This window comes from Thunnus thynnus, chromosome 24 (assembly GCF_963924715.1).
Source record: "Thunnus thynnus chromosome 24, fThuThy2.1, whole genome shotgun sequence".
Classification (NCBI taxonomy): Eukaryota; Metazoa; Chordata; class Actinopteri; order Scombriformes; family Scombridae; genus Thunnus; species Thunnus thynnus.
The window spans coordinates 20485090-20502837 of NC_089540.1; the positions used below are offsets into that span (position 1 = coordinate 20485090).

The following is a 17748-nucleotide window of genomic DNA, read 5'->3' on the forward strand; positions in this document are numbered from 1 at the left end:
ACAGGTACTCAGGTACTTGTACTTTACTGGAGTATTTCCATTTTATGCTACTTTACTCCACACTGTAGAAAACAAAAAGGAAAAGAATGATAATATTCCCACAGCTGGGCGCCAATAAAATACTGTAAAACAACAGAAAATAACATCTCATAAACATACAGTAATTTTCCATAATTAAAATACAGTTTGTAGCTCTAATTTTACATGAAATCTTCAGTGTAGTGTTTTTTTTTTTCATGATAAATAAATAAAATAAATTTCCACCTATAAAAACTATTACATTGCCTATAAAAATGTACTGTGAGTGCTATAACACATAGAATGTACGGTTAAAATTGACTTTAATTGCATAATTTTATATAAAATATTCTATACTAATCTATATTTAATGTAATAAAATTATACTCCACTTATAAATATTTGATTTACATTTTTTAAAATGTCAAAATACTTTTGTAAAACAGGTTATCAGGTCTATAACTGCATCAGTCTACTTAATTTAAGATAATTTTAAGTGTAATACAAGTTACACATTTTTCATGTTATTTTACATCAAACATGTAAATTCACTGTATATTTTTGTGGTTTTATAAACATTTTCATGTATTTTTGAAATACAGGAAAAATCTGTAAAAATACTTTTTTTGTTTTACAGTATTACGTTTTAGAGTGAAATACTGAATTCAACTGAGAGCTGGAGTTATTTTTCTGATCAAAATCCAGCTGTTACATCACATTATAATGAGGAAAGCAAATGTTTCCTGCCTATAGTGCAGTTTGCATTTTCTACATGTGTCCTGTATATTTTTCTTACAGATATTTATGTTTATTCTTATTTTATTACAGTAACTTTCTACAGAATCACTGTCTCCTCAGCTAATAAAATCAAATAAAGTGTTTAACCCGACTTAAAATGACATGATGTTTCTGATAGTTGCTGCCTGATACAAGAATCTATTTAAGGAGAATATTAACTGTAAATTAAAACACAGATCCAGCTGCTCCTCGTCCTCCTGCTCATCTTTACTTCTTAGCAGATATTTAAAATCTTTACACTGAGCAGAGTCACACAAACACACTGAAATAACTTTTTTATTTTCTGCTCATTATTATTTACACGCTGCTCATCTTTACAATCGTCTGCTAATGATGTTCACAACTTGATTCAATGCATTTATCATAATCATAATAATATGTTCCAAAGCTTTCCTCTGGATCTGATTGAACATAAAGTGATTTTAAACAAAAACACATCAGCAGCATCATCTTCTCTCTGACAAACAACAAACACAATATACAAATATACGTATATACACATTTTGTCCTGTTTTTCATTCTGATCTCAGTTTTTTAAACACTAAAATGCATTTTCTTTACTCCAAACTGAACTCATTAATCACCTTCAATAATACTTTTTAGCATTTTTCATGAATTTAATCAATAAATCATCTTTTTTTCTTTCCATCCTCACTGCTGAAGGTAAGATAGGATGAAGTTGTGCCACCAGACAATGAAACAAAGAGATTTAAACATGTTTTAGCTGCACACACAAAGAGACACGCAGTCAAACACTGATAAAACTCTTCTGTGTCTTTGGCTCCATTAAAATGTGTGAAGAATAAAAAACAAAAACATCTGAAAGACTGAAACTGAAAAGAAGAAATTATATTTATGTTGGAGCTGAAATAAAGGCCAATAAGACTTTAAACCTGTGAATTACTTTTGAAGTTTGAGGTTTCAACTCTTTAAAAGAATCTAAAAGTTTGCTCCACTTGATATTTTGTGGTTGTCAGGTTAGAAATCTTCTTCTACAATCTGAAATAAACAGTTTAAATTTTATTGGTTAATTGAGAAAATAAGAATTTCCATTGCAGTTTTGTGATCTTCCTGGATTTAGATTTTCAATTTTTGCATAATTTCAGACATACTTCCCCAAACGTCTGCCTGAAGTGGTCTGGGATCTCAAGTAAAATTTCTGTAGAAAAAGTTCTGTAGATTTTTAAAAGCAGGAGTTTGAAAGGATGTTTGACCTAATATCCAGAAAATGTTGCTTGCTTCAACTTTAACACAACATTTAAAATGTCTAGACCTTTCTGATGAGGAATTACACTGAGAAGATAAGCATTTGCAGTGCAGTTTATGCTCTGCCCAGATGTTACTTTTGGACCTTGGAGCACTAAAAACCTGAATTTGTTCATGTTGAAGCGTCAATTTCATGCTGACATAGTTTGAGATCTCAGGTAGAATTTAAACTTCTGTGGATTTGAACAATGTTTGTTTTGTCGTCTCAGTGCTGTAAACATGTAGACCTTTTAAAGAGTTTAAAACATTTAGACTTTTTGATAAAGTGGAGTTTGTTCATGATGAAGGAGACGAGAGGACGAGTTTGACATAATGAGGAAGTATCATTCCTCAAAATGTCAGCCTGATGTTTGGAATCTGTAGGCAATTTAAGATCTCTTGTCTCATGGAAGATTTCTAATTTATTATCCAGAATCTGTCAATTTATACAAATTTTTAGACACAAAACATTTAAACTGTTTAAAACTCTGTGGTTAAGAGCTAAGTTGAGAAAATAAGCATTTTATTGCAGTTTCGTGCTCTTTCGATGTTTGATCACCAAAAAAACATGGAACAACCTAAATTTGTTTTTTAGAAAGCATCATTTTTGAGACATCCCCTCAAACTTCAGCCTGAGATCACTAATTTAAAGTTTTTGTTCATCTCATGGGAGATTCCTGATCCAACATCCAGAAAATGTCCAGTGGTGTTAACTTTTAGACCTTTTAAAGAGTTTAGACTTTGTGTTATGATGTTCCGTTTGGGCTGAATTTATTTGTGATGAAGGACATGAGAGGACTAATATGACAGAGAGCAGGTTTGGAAACAGACTTGTGGTGTCCCTGACGGGTCTCAGACATACTCAGACCTGGTCCTGATGGAGGGGCGTCCCGGCTGCACCCTGACCAGAGGGATGGGGATGGATGAGTTACAGTTTTCCTTCTGCAGACATAAACAGGAAGTGAGCAGCAGAGTTCCCGCCACCAGGTGCAGCACACCTGCCGTCCAGCCACAGAACAGTGCGTCCCCGAACTCCCAGCGCGGCAGCAGCTCTGGCAACGACTCATCGAAGTACCGCAGTACGGTGAGGTGGGCGATGTATGACACTGGGATGAGCCCCAGGACCCCAGCCACCAGGCACAGCGCCCCCCCCGCCATCTTCATTGCCCGCTTGCACCGCAGGTCCTCCAGCCGGCCAGCGCAGCTGTTGACCACGTGCATGCCGGGGATGGCGAGCAGCAGTGCCAGCAGGCCGGCGGCCAGCGTCACGCACATGAGGATCCGGGCCAGCATGATGTCCGGCGGCAGACCCAGCAGGCTGTCGTATGGCCGGCACTCCAGCGCCCCCAGCTCCTGCACCACGCAGGTCTCCCACAGGCCCAGCTCATAGCTCTCCGTGGGGAGCAGATCTGTGGAGAGCGTGAGCCAGGTGGACATCAGGGTGGTGGCCAGTGAGCACAGCCAGGCCCCCCCGGAGAACAAGACCCCCAGCAGCTCCAGAACACAGATACTCGGTTCCATGACGGCGCCGTTCCAAGTCTGATGATCCCCGGGTCTCCTGTTCGTCCCACTCTTTACCTCGCTGTCAGGAGGGGGGGGCTCCTTTCCAGGGCATCAGTCCGTCAGAGTGATATCCTGTGAAGGCCGCCAGACTCGGAAAAAGCCGGTCCAACATTCAACACTCGTCTCCAGCTGAGAGGAGAGCGGTGACTCTGCCAAGCCTCACCCCCCCCATCACTCTGCCAGCCCCCAGAGGGGACATAGTGCAAACAACAGCATCATTGAGCCGCCTGCAGGCAGGATGTCGTTGGATTGAGACAGGATGTTATCGATGCTCAAATCTCCGTCTGAAGTTCTCGGCATCTCTGCTTCCTCGCTTTGTCTCCCCCCCACCACCACCCCGCCCTGCCCCCCCACAGCGCTGCCAACAAAAGTAGACGATTTTTTTTATTTTATTTTTTTTTATTTTTTTACCTGATGTCTGTTCAGGAACTCTGTTCAGGACAGAGTGCAATTAGAGCTGAGAAAACAGGAAGAAGTTTCTCTGGTGTCCATAGCAACCCATACACAACATCCAGGCCTGGCAACCAGAGAGACAGATGCAGGATTTTCATCTCTGTATTCAAAGATAAATAAAAGAATAATATGACAGGAATATTTCAGAGATCTGTGGAAGTTTGTAGTGACTTCAGATTTCTGATCAAACATCCAGAAAATGTCAATTTATACAAACTTTGAGACACTTTGAAACATTAAACTGTCTAAAACTCTGTGGTTAAGAACTACATTCAAAATAAGCATTTTTTATTGTAGTTCTCTGCTCTCTCCAGTTGTTCATTTACTCTTTTGATCACCAAAAAACCTGAATTTGTTTTTCGAGAAAGCATCTTCTTAGAGACATATCAGCCAAATTACAGCCTGACGTTTGAGATCTGTAGACAATCTGAGATCACTCATTTAAAGTTTTGATCAATGTTTGGTTTGTCTCATGGAAGATTTCTGATCTAACATCCAGAAAATGTCCAGTGGTGCGAACTTTTAGACTTTTAAAGAGTTTAAAACACTTCGACTTTGTGATACAGAACTACACTGAGGAAATAAGCATTTTTATTACAGTTTTGTGCTCTTCCCAGATGTCAAGTTTCAACTCTCAATCACCAAAGACCACCAAAAACCTGCATTTGTTTGTGCTGAAGCATCATTTTAGAGATTTCTGTAGAAAATATTATTGTATTGTATTATTTTAGAAGTTGGAAAACCAGTTCTAGCCTGGTTAGCCATTGTTAGCCATTGTTAGCCATTGTTAGCCATACCAGTTGGTACGTGGTACGCAGCCACAGAAGTTGGATGGTACTGTGTGTACGACTGATTTAATGAGACACAAATAAGACATAAGTGCTAATATAGAGCATATTACTACAACTTTCACACAAGGTTCTTCTGACTTTCTGAGTCGGATATCCGACCAGTTAACCAGCAATATTTTAAGAGCGTTCAATAATCATTTACATGTTTTACATAAAATTAAAATATTTAATACTGGATGTCTCTTTGCTGTACAAAACTTTGTTGTACATTTTCCAATGGAGTTCAGCTTGATGTCTTTGTGGTGACTTTGATTTATTCAGATCATTCATTGACCAGTGATGATTGTTTAAAAATGATTGACATTAACATAATTAACCCAGTGTATCTTGCACTGGCACTGAAGAACTCCACTTTGAGAACCACTGGTGTAGCCGACCGTCCTGACTTGTTTTTTGTTATGTTCATATCTTCATCATGTTTATTGAAATTTTATGTTTGTCCTGTAAAACAGCTCCCCAAAGTAACACCAGCTGTGAAGGAAAAAAGCAAAGTCACTTTTATTTATATAACGCATAAAAACAACAAGAGTTGACCCACAGTGCTTTGCAGTCAGCCGTGACATCTGCCACAGTACAGGTATACATGATTAAATGAATAATACATAAAAGGCAATAGTAAGAAATATAATACAATGGCACAATAATACATATAATACATAGAAGACAAGACTATAATGGAAAATAGTGGTGATCCATGATACGTACAGATCGCTTCTCACGGTTCGGGATGTGAAGCACATATTAATTGCAAAGTGTAATGTCTCATTTAAGACAAAGTAACTGCTGTAGCTACAAGTCTTGGACAGACAGCGTGTTGCTAACAGGGATTTTGAAGAGCAACAACCAAACCAGCGTTTAAGACCACGGGGCAAAAGTTTCTTGCTGTGTTTTACAGAATATATGTAAAGCAAAGTTTTATTTGTCCCCCCCTTTTATTTCTTTTTTGCTGATCCGAAGAATGATCCGATCTGTGAGTTTTGTGATCCGTTGCACCCTGAATGGAAAACCCTCAAAAAAGCTTAAATGATAAAATCAGAATCAAAGTAATAAAATAGGAGGATTAGATAAATTGAAAAAAAAACAAACAAGAGATCAAAAGAAAAGCTCAATATGAAAAAAGGTCTTACTCCTGCAAAAATACCAAATAAACAACCTTAAATTTAAAAGCACTGGAGTCCTAGAATTGCTTTCCAGCAGCTGCTGTTTCTGCTCAAATGGCGCCACCTGGTGGACATGAATAGGAACTACAGACACATTTTAAACTGTTTCCAGCCTATCGTGCAGTTTGCATTTTCTACATGTCTCCTGTATATTTTTCTTACAGATATTTATGTTTATTCTTATTTTATCACGGTAACTTTTTGTCTCCTCCCTCCTACTTCCTCACAGAATGATTGGACACTGAAACCTGCAGGTGGCATCATCATGGCTGCCAGCTGCCGTAAACATCACAGTAGAAGAAGAAAAATGCGTCACACGTCTGAGACAACTGCGAGTTGCGTCATCACGCCGTGCCCACCACACGCGTCAACAACAGACGCTGAACTGTTGACATCTTTTTTTCAGACACATTTGTCCAGTTTTCGGATGAAATGTCGGTGTTTCACGACGAAGTGGAGATCGAGGACTTTGAGTATGACGAAGACACGGAGACGTTTTACTTTCCGTGTCCCTGCGGAGACAGATTCGCCATAACTAAGGTAACCAAGGCTAACTGCTAACTGCTACCGGCTAACTGCTACCGGTCTCCTGGGGCCTGTAATACCAAGCAGGTTCAACATATCCAGGATTTCTTCTGGTTATCTGGCCTCACTGAGCCTAACATTGTCCGTCCAGAACCAGATCTATGAAGCTGTTAACAAGCAGCTCAGTAACTCTGGGATCAGAACCATGAATGAAGTTCTTCATATGATGAATGATGAAATGTAAACGAGCCTGTAATCATACAACAAACACTAGAAATCATAAATAAATAAAATACATGTAGGAATTATTCTATATGACTGAAGTATAGAGGGAATATTATTACTGTTTAGAAACCATCTGAATATGTCACATAAACTTAAAGTAACGTCAGACTGTTTCTGCTGCTGAAGCAAAGAGTATAAAAGTAGTTAATGACTGATAATTTATAATCATGGAGCCAATTAACAGTGAGGATTATTGATCTCTGGTGTTTATCTGCAGTTGTCTGATGTTATTCTGACTGCAGCGATGAATCAGAGAGTAAAATCACTGTTAAACTATTAAAATATGTGTTTAGTCCGTTTGTTAGAAGCTCAGATTTAAAACCAGAAACACGAAACAATAAAATGTTTCTTCTGATCTATAAAAATATATATTGATCTTTTTGAAAAGTCACTTTATTGTAACTCAGACTTTTGTCCTGTAGAACGATGACTCTTTATTTCCAGTGATCTGATTGGTCAGCGGTCGGGGTGTTAACCTGTTACCATGGTGATGAAACCCGGAGTTACAGCTGAAGTTACCTCCTGTTTCCTGGTTCAGGCCTCAGGTGGATTCGGCACAGATTTATCGATCATTTGTATTGATACATGAAAGGTTTTATTTGATGTTTCACTAGTAAGTCGATCGAGGTCATCAGGACGAGGACGTAAAATATCTCCATTTTTGAATGGAATTTGTTTGCTTTTATTAAAGAAAAATACTCCTTGTTTATATATCAGTCAGTTATTATTATGAATTATATTGCAGTTATTATTATTATTATTATTATTGATCATGTTTCCATGCCGACCGACTTCACACCAAACACCATAGAAAGATCGTCTTCATCCATCAGTGGTTTATTTATTTAGATAGCAGAAAAGCGATTGGCTCCCACTAGACGTTGAGGGTTTCTGATGAATTCAGCATGAAGGATTTATTGATCACTTGTATTGATAGGTGATGGGTTTTAAACCATCCTAGTGTTTTTCCAGAGGACATTCAGACAAGCACATCAAATTCCTACATTATTGAACTGAGTTTGGTTCTTTGGTTTTGTGAAAGAAACTGACTCTTTCTGTTTTTTTTTTAATGGTGTTTGGTTGCTTTTCACTTTATTTCTACTGTCAACCTCATAGTGAACCTGTTTGACTTCACTTTTAACGCATCCACCTGCTGTTTTTGGTGTCAGCAGAGGTCTCATCAGATGAAGTTTGAGCTGTAAACATCAGTAGAAATGTGTAAGTGAAGCTGTGTGTTTGTGTTTGACAGGAGGACCTGGAGAACGGCGAGGAGGTGGCGACGTGTCCGAGCTGCTCGCTCATCGTTAAAGTCATCTACGATCAGGTTTGTACGCAGAGCTCACGCCTGGTTTAACAACACGCTCTCAAACAGGAGCGGACTGGTCCTGTAACGTTATTCCCGCCACTCGCAGTCGCCATCTTTGTCAGCTCGGCTGCTTGCTCCACTAGTAGAGACTGACCTCATAAGGGAAAGGTTTCCCTTATTCATACGTTTTCTTTGGTAAAATGACACAGTTTGAGTACCTTGTAGTTCATAGTGATATCATATCCTAGTGTCTTTTGCTGAATTTTATAAACCTTTTTCCAAAACATTTTGTTTAAATTCCAAATATATGTGAGTGGTCTGTTGTAATACTCTCTCCAGCACGGTAGATCTATGTTCATATATTTACTCTGGACTGATTTTTAATTCTCTTGTATGTTTCTTCATCTCCAGTAATATTCCGGTTTGGATATTCTTCAAACTCTTTTTCAGTTTGTTTCCACTTTGCTGTGTAATGTGTAATCTTTTCTTTAGTTTAGGGAGACCCATGTCCCTCCATCTTTTGGTAACTGGAGAGTTTCATCACTAACTCTTTGACTCCCCTGATAAACCAGTATGTGGACAAAGTTCCATTCAATGCTTCACAGATATTCTTTGTTGAAGGTCTGTTGAAACCTTTTTTTGCTCCACAGTGTTTCCTTTTTCCTTCAGCAAAACATTTCTGAGATCTAGTCTGATCTGACTCGCTGTATCCCGTCTCTGTTCTTTCCGTCACTCGCTGCCACTGCGACGCTCCTCCATCCTCCCGTCTGGTCCGTCCACCGTGTCGCCTCTTTCCTTCATGTTCCGTGCAGCTTCCCTGCCGCTTTCATACGTCTTCACTCCGTTGTTCCGATGTATCCGTATCTTTGCGAGCGATGTCTGAAAGCAGCGGTTTTGATGCCCACATATGTCCTTCGTTTCTGGACAGTTTCAGCAGGATAATCATGATCAGAGAAGATTTGTTTGCCCCAACATGCATCTTCTTCTGCTACGCTTTCTCCACTATCAGTCTTTGGTCTGGACCTGTAGACGGTTGATCTGGGAGCAGCAGTCCGGCTGGTTTTTGGGCTGGTTGGATCTGGAGAGGACTTCCTTCAGGCAGCTGGACTTCAGTGTTTAGGAGTCGCTGCAGGTATTTGATAGCGGAGCTGCGAAGCCGAAGACACGGATGTTATTTCTCCTTGATCTCCCTTCAGGATCGGTTATTTCTTCTTGCATCCGACGTGTCTGCTCCCACGTCAGCGACGGTGTATCACTCCTCCGTCTTCCTCTCTTCTGCTGTGCGTGACTGGACTTCGGTGATGTTCACCTTCTGTCTGTAGTTCCTTGTTGTTCTCTGTCAGTTTACGGTCTAATTCTTGTCAGAGGTCAGTGATTTCTTCCTCCATCTCCTCTTCAGTCGGTCTTTATGTGTGGTTTGCTCTTGTCGTAACTCTTGTTTGAGCTCTTTTATATCTTGGCAGTGTCTCTGTGTGCTCTCGTGTTGCCAGAAGACTTGTCATATAGTCTAAGTGGAGTTTGGTTTCATGGTCAGTTATAATTTCACTGATGACACTGTGTTTCCTCTTTTTGTTCTTATGCATGTTTGTATGTTATAGTATTTTAAAACAGGAAACCAGGGCGCTGTCACTGCAGAAAAACAAATCAAACTTACATTTCAGCTTCTTTTGTAATTATTTACATTAATTTCAGTTCCACCGTAAAATATTTCACAGTCTAAGTCTAAAACAGGTCAAATGAAAAGCAGAAGTGGTCCAGACTCTGACTGAAAGTGTAGAAACGAATATAAAGACGTGTTTATTCTGATGTTGTTTGTTGTTTCATGTTTCAGGAGTTGTTCATGTCCGGAGAAATCATCGAGGCTCCGTCGTCATCAGAGAGCAAACTGGAGCTGGCTCAGTCCTGACCCGCCTCCTCCGCAGAACCACGGACTGCTCCTTTAAAAACACTTTATTTATGCACAACAAGAGATGCTTGTGAACCCGGATCAGAACCTCAGGAGCAGCTCGTGTTCACGTTCAAATTCACATGGAGTTCACATTTTTATCTCTTCTTCTGTGGTTTTCAGGCGTTTTAGCTCATTTGATCATTTTCATCCCTGCTGATCGATTCTTAACTTAAACCGTCACCTTTCTTTAGAAGTGATCTGAAAAGACGATGCGTTCAGGAGCTGCTGGGAAACATCAGAGTCATCAATGAATATTCATTTTCCTTTACTGATGAATGAACAAACTGTTAAAGTTGAAAGTTTTCGTATTGTCAGGAAACAAACAGCTGCCTGAATAACAAATGAAACAAGTGGAAACATTTAGTTTCTGCTTTCTGTCCGTTAAATGTTGCGTGTTTGTTTTCTGAGAAAACGCCTGTAAATATGTCTCATATTAAAATGATATTCTGTCCCTCTTTTGTCAGCATTTGTGCTCATTTTAACAGAATTCATCTTCATTTATATTCTAGTTTTATTCACTTATATTCAGATTTTGATGCAAATGTTTTTTAAATTCAGTTTCTTTTTATTTGTGAGCTTTGTTTAAAAATAATGAAAATAAAAACAAATGCTGGAATTAATTCTATTATATATGAAATATTAGAATTAGACATATGTAAAGCAGAAATAAAACAATAAAATTATAAGACAATTATACAAATAGGCTCTATATAATATAAATTACATATTATATAATATTTATAATAATTTAGCTAAGGCTAATGGCAGATTAGTGCTGATTAAAATACATTTCTAGCCAAAAGAAAGACATGACAGTAATGTACATAACTTACTATATATGCATCTTGTGTTTAGAGCGAGTGGAGAAATTAAAACTCACCTGGTAGAAAACATGAATGCATTCAGTGCTAGAACATGGGGTAGTGGTGCACTTGTGCCCTCTTGTGGCTGAGATTGGTATTACAACACACACACACCCGGACCCTGGCAAAACCTGTTTTTCAGCAGTTCTTAATTCATGAGCACAGGAGAGAAAATAATTTAGATCAGACTTAGAAAGTGGATCTCCAGAAGTATATTTTTCTCCTCATAGGGCTTCTGTTCTTGGTGTTGTGACGTTAAATCAGCGTTAAATACGGGGATTACCTGAGAGGTGTGCTACGAAGGAAGTTCAACATATCCAGGCTGTCTTTGTGTGAGCTGGCTCGACAAAACCTGAACTCGTGATCAGAGATGAGTTTGGCGTTTGGCGCGTCATTTGACTCTTTTTCTGCACAAATTCGTTAATTAAAAAAACTAATTCGTATTTAGTTAATATAGTTATTTTACCACTCAATGCTCTCTTCGTGCCTCCCACATCCTGCACTCTTAAACTTTAAACATCATAAACATTATATTCCAGAAGTGCATTCAGGTCTGACTCTGTCCCGTAATGAAGGATCAGTGGAGAACTTTAGGTTTTGGCCAAATCGAAGTGAAATTAATATTAAAGATTGAATATTATCTGTGATAAATCCCAATAGACGAATCAATTTCATTTATTTATTCATTTTTTTGTTCAAAGTATTTTTTCATTAGTTTTGAGTTTTTTTTATTAATTTGAAACAGTTTGATATATTGTAACAAAATCCCATCCCACAAGTAACCCTAACCTCAAATTGCAAGTCTAATTCTGAGTTTTTACATGCAGAAATCACACTTCAAGTCACTGCGTTCTAGTATTTCACATTAAAGTTGTAAACACATTCATCTCATAACGTTCAAGTATTGCAAGATATTTTCTGATTAATAATGGTCTTGCTGTAATAGAGTGAATAAAAGAGGTTCTGTGAGGTTAAACAACGTTCAGAAACAAATATACATTCAACATAGTTATTTCATTACTTCTGTAACTTCAAGCTGCTTCTAACTGCTGCATTTTAGACCAATTGAAGATCGCTTGTTACTGTCATGGATAAACCAGAAAAAGCATGTTTCAATATTCAGTTCTGGATGTAATAAAAGCATGTACAAGGATTTCTGTATGTGAAATGGATCAAGTGGGATGGATCGGGGCTAACATTCTTGGTATGTGGCGCAAAGGTTAGGCAGGCTGGCAGGGGTAAAAAAAACAAACTATCCCCAAACGAGTGACTACATGGCTCCGTGGAACTGTGCAGCCATTCAGATTAATGAAAACATTCCACGTATACTGTTCTACGTCTGGATGGACCAACAAGCAACATTTCTTTCTTATTGGCATTCAAATGTAAAAAGTTCTAAATCATCCAACAATGGACTTCTGACAAGCATTTTTTTCCCAGTATCAAGAGCTGGAAGGGTCACTGGCTTTTAAAGGGTGGTAGATGTGTTTACTGTCAGCGTAGAAATGATCATTTATATTGTATTTTCTAATAGTGAATCTACACATGTTGCCTCTTTGTTGTCTTTTATCAGACTTATTAACACTACCAGCAGCTCTGTGTGAGAGGCACAAATTAAAGCTACAGTTAACCAGTGTTCTGATATTTATACTTGGCAGCAGCTGATATGAAATATACCTCGAGTCTTGCATATTATGTCACGATAAGAGAAATTGGCTGAACCAAATTTTCAGATCCAAAGCAGACAGAAAAAAAGCTATATTAAACCTGTATTAAAGGGAAAAGTCACTGTAGTGAATATGATGATTTCTTAAAACAAGGTCACCTATGTAGTAGAATTGTGCAATTATTTTTTAAATTGGTGCCCTGTGACTAAAGAAAACCGAGAAAAAAGCTGTAGATTTCCCATATTGCTCTTAAGGTGGAATTCTGGTCTCTTCAGATGTGAGAAGCTGCCCAGAAGTCCATGATAAGCTGAATTCTCCTTGTTATTCATGCGTTTATTGCAACAACACAAACTGCACTAAAGAGTTGAGACATCCTCATTCAGCTCAGACCTTTAATGTAAAGGGACGTATAACTGTGCCACCAGTCACGTGTTTCTATGCTGAAATGTCCATGTGCTTGATGTTTGTGTTGAAGACAAAAGCACCGTTGAAAATTCAGATTTCACAACACAAAAACACTATTAGGAGACAGGATCCAACTTCTCCTGCAGCAAAACATTTTCTACAACACAGACACACAATTTCTAGTCTTCACTTCCAAGACTTTGAGAAAGTGAGCTGCAATAAGCGAGGTGGCTTCTGGATCTGTTGCTTCTGAAACGTTGTGGAAACATAAATGAAACACACTACGGCCACATGGACTGAATGAAGAGCTGCACTTCAACTCTTATTATTTAGCTTTGATACAATTTGTGTGAAATTCATTTGAGGTTTGTTGTTTTGGCTGGATTGATGTGTTTGAACTGAACCACCAGATGGCGCCATAATGTGTAAAGCAAACACAGGTAAGAATGCAGGTGACACAGATGAGGCCTGATTAGCAAATGATGTGATGATCCTATAGGATGGTTTGAAGCCAGTATTCCTATTTGACCCTGATGAAGGCGTAAGTCCAAACGTTGGCTTTGATTCAGCACCATGATGTTTAAATAAAGTCTGGAAAGCTTTTCTACTCACATTCTGTGCTTTATGAAAATATACATGACAATAAACTATGTTGAGGGAAAAACAATGGCAGGAGCACAAGATATTTAATGATCCAATGAGACAGACTCATTCAAAGAATGACATCATAGTAGCAGGCTCTGCAAATGGAAACAGTTGTCTCTCTCAAAACTACGTAGTGCACCTTTAAATAAACTGCATATGATCACAGTCATTTAGTTTGCCTACTTATGCCGGGTCAACCCATCCTGCCCTGTTTGTCTCAGATTTCTCGACCCACCCTCCCTTTCCCTTCCATCTTCCGACCTCATCCCTTCATCCCTTCCTTCCTATTCAATCCGGTGCATACCTCTCCCATGTCTCATTCCAGGCACTGTCTGAAGGCCCGTGATCAGCTCGGGTGGATATACGTGCCTGCAATGGAACCCCCACACTGAGTCTCCCTCCGCCCGGTCTTCGGTACATCCTCCCAGACCAGCCTGATGACATCTTCCCCCTTTAAACGACATATTGTTGTGGCGTGGTTCTTGATAGTGAACATTGAGTTAAAGAGGAAGGACTGAAAGACTTCCTGATTCAGACAGAGGAGGAGCTGCTGCTTCATCTGCTTACAGCACATTCAAACCACATCCACAATGGAAACGCTCACCATGGAAACGCTCCACCATGGAAACGCTCCACCAAGGAAACGCTCCACCATGGAAACGCTCCTCCATGGAAACGCTCCACCATTTTGTTGTCTCTACTTACTGGGAGAGTCTGTCAGTTCCAGGAGTCACAGAGTGACAGTAAAGTCTCTTTCTATTGTGACTTCTACTCTCTTGGTTACAGCTGAGCCAGAAGCAGGATGATGTTGGAACGTCAACACAAGGCGATATAAAGCCTCAGCCTTTGATAGTGGACATAAAGAGTCAGACTGCGCTGTGAGCTCCCTGTTTGCAAAGTAACGGCCTGAAGATCAATCATGTGTGAGGAAATAATCAACAGAATAAAAATACATTCAATTCTTATTCAACATGACAGAAATGAGTCCAGTTCAGTCAGTTGGTTGATTTTTCACCAATGTTCTTCTAGTAGAGCTGCTCAGCAGAACAAGTTGAACTGTGGGACTCATTCTTCTGCTCTAACTGTGCCTGCAAGTGCACAGCGATGCAGCAGCAAAACACTTCCTGTAAAGGTTGGAGACAGCGGGTCGCCACTCAGCTTTTTACTGTGAAATGAAATGATGATGATTACAAATCAGAAAAGATGCATAAACAACAGTCACAGCAACGTTATTGTGAGAGTGAATTAGTAAGGTTAGGTTACTGGATTCACTAAAGTATTAAATAGCTGTCTAATAAGTCACATTGTTAATGGCAGGAGGAAAACTGCTATTGGCTGATTCAGTGCTTGAGGGAGAGGATTGTGGGTGTCGCAGCAGTTTAGCTCTTGCACTTGACTTCAATGAGGAAAGAGACACTGTGGATATAGTGTTGTCAGACTGTCTTTAATGCTCAGAGCGGCTCACTCACACCGATACAGACATACGAGCTGCTGTAGAGGAGTGAGCCCCGAACAGTGGAGCCAAAACTTCTTCATGTGTTTCTCACCAACCTCTACTCTATGCATGATTACACCCAAACACACATGGCAGCATCTGTTTCACAATAAACACATGTTCACACAGGAACATCTGTTCAGACGCACAAACATGATTTCTATGACTGTCACTGAGCATTTGAACCTTTCACAAGTTCACACAAGCATCAGAGATGTTGAGGAGACGCCTGCAGGGCAGCACGTCTGCAAACTTAAGATGTCTTCTTTTCTGTCAACACCCACATACCTGAAACCTGCAGACGTGCTGCTCTGCAGGTTTCAGCGACCACTTCCTGTTACTGCTGGCCAATCACAGCCCTGCAGGTTAGTAGACATGTTTCAGTAACAGAAAGTGGTCACTGATACCTGCAGAGCAGCACGTCTGCAGGTTTCAGGTTTGTGGGTGTCGACAGAGAAGAAGATAGATGTTAATTAATTTTTGGCAGATTTTCTTGCTTGAAATGATCAAATTTCACCAGTTCAAAGAATATTTAGTAGCGTTTCCAGTAGGGGAGTTTTTGCAGTGTAGATTCTAACGCTAACGAAAGTTAATTGAAGATCATCTTACTGTTGCTTCTGTCTTAAATCATTTTTTTCTTGAGTCTGTAAATGAGTTAGGAAAAAAATTACGAAAAAAGAAACTGGATATTGTTGCTATAGATGCTACAGACCAGGTTTTAGAGACTAATGACTTAGAAGTAAACAAAATCATCAGCTCCTCAAAAAGCTCCAAAAGTAGAGATGCTTTCCAATTTGACACCATGTTTGTCAAATCACACAAAGATATTTTAACTCCCCCTATTGCTCATTTAATTAACTTGTCTTTTAAACACAGATCCTTTCCTGATGACTGGAAATGTGCCATCGTCACGCCTATTTTTAAATCTGGAGACCGCCTTGAAGCCAGTAACTACAGACCAATAAGTATACTGCCAGTACTCTCAAAGGTTGCTGAGAAAGTTGTCATTAAACAACTGACAACATTTCTTAATACAAGCAGTTTTGGTCTACATTGTTTGCAATTTGGCTTTATAGCAAATCATTCCACTGAAACTGCTACCTTGCACTTAATAGAGCAAATTAAATCAAGACTTGATAAAGGAGGAGTAGTTGGTGCTGTATTTTTAGATCTGCGTAAAGCATTCGACACAGTCAATCATGATGTTTTAATATTGAAACTCTCTAAATTTAACTTCTCATCTAGAGCACTGGCATGGATGTCTTCATATTTGTCTAATAGGAGACAATGTGTTAAAGTTGGTGACACACTGTCCAGTAACATGAAGTGCACAATGGGTGTTCCACAAGGGTCAGTGTTAGGTCCCCTATTATTTAGTCTATATATTAATGATCTCCCTCAACAGTGTCATGATGCAGAACTACAAATGTATGCAGATGACACCATTGTGTACACACATGCAAAAACAGCTGAGTTAGCTGCTGCTAAGCTAACAATCGCATTGGAAAGGATCACACACTGGCTTGATCAATCATGTCTGAGTCTAAATGTAAACAAGACAAAAGGTATGTTTTTCTCTAAGACTATGGTACAACCTCCTAACGCTGATATTCTCATCAAAGGTGAAAAACTCGACATTGTTACTGATTTTAAATATTTTGGTGTGACACTGGATCCAAATATGAACTTTGACACACATGTTAAAAAAAACGGTTAAAACCATAAAGAACAACTTAGCAAATTTAAGACATATTATAAACTGTCTCTCTTTGAACGCTGCAGATATTTATGCAGCTATGATTCTTTCCCAGATGTCTTATTGCATCACATGTTGGGGGCAGGCTGGAGAAACAGCCATAAAACCTTTTGAGTCCTTATACAAACAAACTATAAAAACTCTGGACAAAAAGCCAATGCATTTCCATCACTATAGGATACTGGAGAAATACAATTTACTGAGCTTTGTTAATTTTAGATTATTCTCAGATTTGTGCCTATAACATGTTAAATGGTTTGTCCTCCTCCACGATGTGACTTTATGTTCACTCGATCAGTAAGTTCTATTAGATCCTCCAGAATATCCTCTATACAAGATTGGACCATTTCATCACACTGCATCTGGACAGTCAGCTTTCTCTGTGAAGCCACAACTCAGTGGAACATTTACCTGATGATATGAAGAGCTGCAGTTCCATCAGTACGTTCAAAAGCAATTTAAAAATCTGCTAAAACTACTCAGCTCTGTAACCACTGACTCTGAATTTCATCTCATGGTCTCATGAACGCAAATAATCTATTAATTCGACAAGCTTACATTATTAATTTCTAGTTTACATTGTGGGTGTATGTGATGTGTTATTGTGTGTAGCTTTGTATTTTGTATTATGTGTCCTGTGTGTTTTTTGCTTTGTACTGTTTGTTATTGTGCTCTCATGTGTTTTAATTGTGACCTGCTGAAGGGACTGCAGATGAAGATTAGCTGCTAACTCTGGTACAGTACATCAAATGATAATATTTATGT

General features: G+C 38.9%; 5 protein-coding genes across 10 annotated transcripts in view; 2 read left to right on the forward strand and 3 right to left on the reverse strand.

Moving 5' to 3' along the window:
• Nucleotides 1-17748, reverse strand: part of LOC137176846 (NLR family CARD domain-containing protein 3-like) — a 376610-nt gene that overhangs the window by 107245 nt on the left and 251617 nt on the right. The window lies entirely within an intron of this gene.
• Nucleotides 1-17748, forward strand: part of LOC137176844 (NACHT, LRR and PYD domains-containing protein 3-like) — a 277333-nt gene that overhangs the window by 93942 nt on the left and 165643 nt on the right. The window lies entirely within an intron of this gene.
• The window catches only part of LOC137176849 (NLR family CARD domain-containing protein 3-like), a 232215-nt gene that overhangs the window by 24168 nt on the left and 190299 nt on the right, over nt 1-17748 (reverse strand). The gene's annotated exons all lie outside the window — the stretch shown is intronic.
• On the reverse strand, nt 917-4263 carry LOC137177271 (putative claudin-24). The gene has a single exon (XM_067583448.1). The coding sequence runs from the start codon at nt 3580-3582 to the stop codon at nt 2914-2916; it is 669 nt and encodes a 222-aa protein (XP_067439549.1). The 5' UTR covers nt 3583-4263; the 3' UTR covers nt 917-2913.
• On the forward strand, nt 6397-10603 carry dph3 (diphthamide biosynthesis 3). The gene is made up of 3 exons (XM_067583271.1): nt 6397-6628; nt 8148-8222; nt 10036-10603. The coding sequence occupies exons 1-3, from the start codon at nt 6521-6523 to the stop codon at nt 10108-10110; spliced, it is 258 nt and encodes an 85-aa protein (XP_067439372.1). The 5' UTR covers nt 6397-6520; the 3' UTR covers nt 10111-10603.

Bases quoted from the DNA above. Each gene is read 5' to 3' on its own strand.
- dph3 (XM_067583271.1), top strand. From the start codon at position 6,521: ATGTCGGTGTTTCACGACGAAGTGGAGATCGAGGACTTTGAGTATGAC. The intron at 6,629-8,147 runs GTAACCAAGGCT...TGTGTTTGACAG, and splicing joins ACAGATTCGCCATAACTAAG to GAGGACCTGGAGAACGGCGA. The intron at 8,223-10,035 runs GTTTGTACGCAG...TTCATGTTTCAG, and splicing joins TTAAAGTCATCTACGATCAG to GAGTTGTTCATGTCCGGAGA.
- LOC137177271 (XM_067583448.1), bottom strand. From the start codon at position 3,582: ATGGAACCGAGTATCTGTGTTCTGGAGCTGCTGGGGGTCTTGTTCTCC.